Source organism: Salvelinus fontinalis, chromosome 14, assembly GCF_029448725.1.
Source record: "Salvelinus fontinalis isolate EN_2023a chromosome 14, ASM2944872v1, whole genome shotgun sequence".
In the NCBI taxonomy this organism is placed as follows: Eukaryota; Metazoa; Chordata; class Actinopteri; order Salmoniformes; family Salmonidae; genus Salvelinus; species Salvelinus fontinalis.
In genome coordinates, this window is record NC_074678.1 from 4797539 (window position 1) to 4803792 (window position 6254).

Here is a 6254-nt window from a genome sequence, read left to right on the forward strand (position 1 = left end):
GCCACTCAGGAGCCCATCCGGTATTTGAATTACATCATGGGTGCCTGATTTGTACGATACAGAAGTGCATAATTATGGATATGAATTTCATTCTCAATGTCTGTTTCACAAGTCAGGACATCACAGTACAGCACAGCATTACTTTGACCACCAAACAGAAAGGGGGAAAAAATGTGTTAAGAGGTAAACATAACAGAATGCCAATGGAAGGGAGGACAGTAGCAGGAGACCCTATGAGGTGAACAGGGAGGACAGTAGCAGGAGACCCTATGAGGTGAACAGTGGAAGGGAGGACAGTAGCAGGAGACCCAATGAGGTGAACAGTGAGGACAGTAGCAGGAGACCCTATGAGGTGAACAGTGAGGACAGTAGCAGGAGACCCTATGAGGTGAACAGGGAGGACAGTAGCAGGAGACCCTATGAGGTGAACAGGGAGGACAGTAGCAGGAGACCCTATGAGGTGAACAGTGGAAGGGAGGACAGTAGCAGGAGACCCTATGAGGTGAACAGGGAGGACAGTAGCAGGAGACCCTATGAGGTGCAGTGGAAGGGATGACAGTAGCAGGAGACCCTATGAGGTGCAGTGGAAGGGAGGACAGTAGCAGGAGACCCTATGAGGTGAACAGTGAGGACAGTAGCAGGAGACCCTATGAGGTGCAGTGGAAGGGATGACAGTAGCAGGAGACCCTATGAGGTGAACAGGGAGGACAGTAGCAGGAGACCCTATGAGGTGAACAGTGAGGACAGTAGCAGGAGACCCTATGAGGTGCAGTGGAAGGGATGACAGTAGCAGGAGACCCTATGAGGTGCAGTGGAAGGGATGACAGTAGCAGGAGACCCTATGAGGTGCAGTGGAAGGGATGACAGTAGCAGGAGACCCTATGAGGTGCAGTGGAAGGGAGGACAGTAGCAGGAGACCCTATGAGGTGAACAGTGAGGACAGTAGCAGGATACCCTATGAGGTGCAGTGGAAGGGAGGACAGTAGCAGGAGACCCTATGAGGTGAACAGTGGGGACAGTAGCAGGAGACCCTATGAGGTGAACAGTGGAAGGGAGGACAGTAGCAGGAGACCCTATGAGGTGAACAGTGGGGACAGTAGCAGGAGACCCTATGAGGTGAACAGGGAGGACAGTAGCAGGAGACCCTATGAGGTGAACAGGGAGGACAGTAGCAGGAGACCCTATGAGGTGAACAGGGAGGACAGTAGCAGGAGACCCTATGAGGTGAACAGTGGAAGGGAGGACAGTAGCAGGAGACCCTATGAGGTGAACAGTGAGGACAGTAGCAGGAGACCCTATGAGGTGAACAGTGGAAGGGAGGACAGTAGCAGGAGACCCTATGAGGTGAACAGTGAGGACAGTAGCAGGAGACCCTATGAGGTGAACAGTGGAAAGGAGGACAGTAGCAGGAGACCCTATGAGGTGAACAGGGAGGACAGTAGCAGGAGACCCTATGAGGTGAACAGGGAGGACAGTAGCAGGAGACCCTATGAGGTGAACAGGGAGGACAGTAGCAGGAGACCCTATGAGGTGAACAGGGAGGACAGTAGCAGGAGACCCTATGAGGTGAACAGTGGAAGGGAGGACAGTAGCAGGAGACCCTATGAGGTGAACAGTGGAAGGGAGGACAGTAGCAGGAGACCCTATGAGGTGAACAGTGGAAGGGAGGACAGTAGCAGGAGACCCTATGAGGTGAACAGTGGAAGCGAGGACAGTAGCAGGAGACCCTATGAGGTGAACAGTGGAAGGGAGGACAGTAGCAGGAGACCCTATGAGGTGAACAGTGGAAGGGAGGACAGTAGCAGGAGACCCTATGAGGTGAACAGTGAGGACAGTAGCAGGAGACCCTATGAGGTGAACAGTGGAAGGGAGGACAGTAGCAGGAGACCCAACTGTGGTTTATGATCAACTACTATGATGTCCCATTGTAGCCAATTCAATTGCAGTAATTCTGATACCAAAATCTAACAGAATTACAAGTTAATCACTTAATAAAATCAGCAAACTTGATATCAGTAAAAACACTATAACTAATTGGTAGGTCTACCTTTACTTGTTACTTGTGTGAACTTCCATTATCCTCCCTCATGAGAAATGTTAAAATATCTTCAAGAGATGTGGGGTTTTGCTAAAGAATTAAGACACAAAGGAATGTTTCTTTAAAAAAATGTTTTAAATAATTAAAATAATCCAAAACTAAATATAAAATAGTTGTCAGGGATCTTTAATTCAACATTATTGTGTTTTGATGAATTTCTAAATAATTTTAAAGACTTTCTGGTAAATGTCTAAGACCCCTTTTCCGAAGTCCTTTTCGTAAGCTTATTACACATTTTTTGGGATAGAAAAACAGTAATTTCACCCCATAAAATATAGACTCTTAGCTTCCATTTGACATGCCTCTATTAACTTCACATGGTGGTGCTCATGGGTCCTTTTACTTGGAAATGCCCAGTAGCAAGTTAGCCTGGGGAACGAGGTTACATTCAACACAACCCTAAAGGGCCCCTCCAGACCAAATGGCAGAGGTTGTACCAAGTCATTCATAAGACCTAACTCAGAGGATATACATCCCCAACTGTTGGAATTCCATGTTCTTGATAACCACAAAAGGTATAATCCACTTCCTTGTTTGTAAGACCCCTTACCCTCTGCTCTCCCCTCACTGCTCTGAACCCAATGAGCTATACTCTAGTCACCTGAAGTTAATGAATCAAATCGAATTGTATTTTGTCACATGCGCCAAATACAACAGGTGAAATACTTACAAGCCCTTAACCAACAATGCAGATAAGAAAATACCCCCCAAAAGAGATAACAAATCATTTTAATAGCAGTAGTAAATAACAATGGCAGGGCTATATACAGGGGGTATCGGTACAGAGTCAATGTGGAGGTTATATACAGGGGGTACCGGTACAGAGTCAATGTGGAGGCTATATACAGGGGGTACCGGTAGAGTCAATGTGGAGGCTATATACAGGGGGTACCGGTACAGAGTCAATGTGGAGGCTATATACAGGGGGTACCGGTACAGAGTCAATGTGGAGGCTATATACAGGGGGTACCGGTACAGAGTCAATGTGGAGGCTATATACAGGGGGTACCGGTACAGAGTCAATGTGGAGGCTATATACAGGGGGTACCGGTACAGAGTCAATGTGGAGGCTATATACATGGGGTACCGGTACAGAGTCAATGTGGAGGCTATATACAGGGGGTACCGGTACAGAGTCAATGTGGAGGCTATATACAGGGGGTACCGGTACAGAGTCAATGTGGAGGCTATATACAGGGGGTACCGGTACAGAGTCAATGTGGAGGCTATATACAGGGGGTACTGGTACAGAGTCAATGTGGAGGCTATATACAGGGGGTACCGGTACAGAGTCAATGTGGAGGTTATATACAGGTGGTCCCAGAGCCCTTTACTGCACTGCAAATAAGGCCCACCCTGCCTGTTCCACACTAACTTCCGAGCATCTCAACTGAAAATAATATGACCTCAGTTTCAGTTGAAGCCGACTACCAAAGAGAGAGTAAAATACTCTGTGCTATTACACTACACGATCAGGAGTGGTTCAAACCAGAAACTAGTCCACTGTATGAAACTGAAGCCTATGATCAACCTGCCCCAAGCAACAGTTAATTAACTGACTATGGGAGGGAGCTGACTTTGTAATGTCTGTGAGAGAAAATAATTGATAATATTAATAGATATCAAACGGGAGTTTACTGTGACAGTGAGACTGAGGTGCTGGAGTTGGGAGGATAAACCCGAAAATGATCGACTCCGACCAAACAGACCAGTTATCGTGGACATTTTGCCGATTCATTACGATAAATAACCTATAGAGCCCTAGTAGAGAAATGTGAAGTTTGAACAGAAATAACTTTGCTAATATAGGTGATTGTTAATATGACAATTGATAGGTACAACATTCAAAGTAGTAGGTTGTAAGGGTCATAAAAAATAAAACGGTGGTGCACATGAATGTTATAATCTCATCGTTCAATATATCGTTGTGATAATTCAATACATTAATCGCAATACGGATTTTTGTCCATATCACCCAGCTCTATGAGGTGCCCAATACAAATTGTCACACCCACAGACAGAGAGATTAGTTTTACATAATCTGAGTAACAGAGATTAGGGGCATATTACTTTATTGATCACGTGAATAATTTCCTTTCCGCTTTAGAAGCAATCAAACAAAATAGGCTAGGGAGGGATTATGCAAAGGGCTCCAATCACATTTTGTCTGTTACACTAAAGCTACAGTTGGACACACAAAGTAACAAGGTATGAACAAATTCCTACCAAGGCCAGTCATTTAACAGAAATAACCATGACCTGAAAAGGAAAGATGTCATTATAGGCCCACAAACTGTTGTAAAACAACGCGTTTTAGTTGCAGAGTTCTTACCTGTAGGGAATCCGCCGCCATCTTGGTTTTTCAACTTTGAATAAAACTCGGGACAGAGGATATGGGACGACTCATATGAAGAAACAATATTATTCCACCCGTAGCCTATGCAGGATATTTTCCAAAAATACGAATTCCTACTTCGTAAATCCGAAATCAGTAATCAACTCTCTTCGTGATTAACATAGGAACTTTCCCATTACTGTATTTTTAGACTTCATTCTGTATGCTATTCAAAAAGATTCAACCGCAAAACAATCCCCAAATATTATGTTGTAGTTCTCTCCTCATGTAGAACTAAAAATAATTAAACGCAAGCGCTCCTATCCTGAAATCGTCCTCAGAAACACACCGAATTAAAAACTTTATGCGCGGTTCCGACTGAACGTTGTCTGCCAGTCCAGCAACAAATTCACACACTATATGTAGCGTTCAAAACAACTGGGAACTGGGGGAAAAAAGAGCTCTGACTGGGAAAAATCGTTTTGAACGGTCAACCAACTCGGGAACTCAGGCCTCTGTAGAGTTTCGACATGAAAATCACTGACCCAGTTGCCTAGAAAGAACCATAACCCATAGTCGCAGAGTGCTTTCCACACACTCCTTTCCACACGCCCACTACTTTCCTTTCGACACACCCACTCGCCCATTCTCCGGTCGCCATATTGGGATGCAGCTACCTCCTTCTTGCTCTAACCAAAGATTTGTATAATTTAACCAATATAAACCACAACTCGTCGTTTCCGATGGGAATAAATGCGCCATAGTGGGGAAAACCAGCAAGGAGGTGGGCAGAGCTAAAGATGAGCTAGTAAAATCCTATTGGCGCATCTGCATATTTCCGTTAGAGAACGCCTACTTTGTGAAGTGCGCGTGTGCAATAAATACATTTGCCTTTGCTTTGCACTCCTAAACAACATGATTTTTAAAAACTTTTGCAAAGTGTAAAGTATAAAAATCGCAGGCCACTCTGTTCATCACATATTCTAGTTTTGGGAACATCAAACTGTATTGAGATCAAACGTTTCATCGCTGAGAAAATTTGCCGAATGTCGGACAAAATCCATCTTGTTCCATCTTCTCCCGCTGCCCGTGGGCTTCCTCTCACTACCATATTTGGTAATGAGTGTAAACGCTAAGCGGATGCTTCACATTTGAACATCCAGTGAAATATCTGTCTCATTGTCCTATCTGTGCTCTAACGAGGCAAGATTAGGTGGGACCATTCTAGCCAACGAGAGAGCGGACACTCGTGTGAACAACAGGCACAACGGTTTCAACTAGTTACAGCAGCCACGAAGTCTAAGTGTGCTATATTAAGGTCAGCCATAAGGTTAATGTTAGGTTAAAAATCACATTTTAAGAAGAGACAGTGCAGAAATAGGCGGGGTTTATGACTTTATGGCTGTGGTAACTAGTGACGACAAGTGAAGACAACTGCGATATACAGTGTTTTTCTTTAAATTGCCGGGATGTCTTACAGTATTTTAACATTTTTAATTTAACCTTTATTTAACTAGGCGAGTCAGTTAAGAACACATTCTTATTTACAATGACGGCCTACACCGGCCAAAGCTGGATGACGCTGGTCCAACTGTGTGCTGCCCTATGGGACTCCCAATCACAGCCAGATGTGATGCAGCCTGAATCAGTACACTTGTAACGACCTAGCTAAATCAAATCAAATTTTATCGGTCACATACACATGGTTAGCAGATGCTAATGCGAGTGTAGCGAAATGCTTGTGCTTCTAGTTCCAACAGGGCAGTAATATCTAACAGGTAATCTAACAATTACCCAACAACTACCTAATACACACACATC

At 44.5% G+C, this 6254-nt stretch overlaps 1 protein-coding gene across 1 annotated transcript in view; it reads right to left on the bottom strand.

Moving 5' to 3' along the window:
• LOC129869429 (serine/threonine-protein kinase N2-like) overlaps positions 1-5223 on the bottom strand; it is a 46966-nt gene extending 41743 nt beyond the window's left edge. Inside the window, exon 1 of the mRNA XM_055943832.1 lies at positions 4431-5223. Within this exon, the coding sequence (XP_055799807.1) occupies positions 4431-4451 (21 nt within the window). The 5' untranslated portion in view covers positions 4452-5223. The remainder of the gene's footprint in view (positions 1-4430) is intronic.
• Between the last annotated feature and the right edge of the window lie 1031 nt (positions 5224-6254).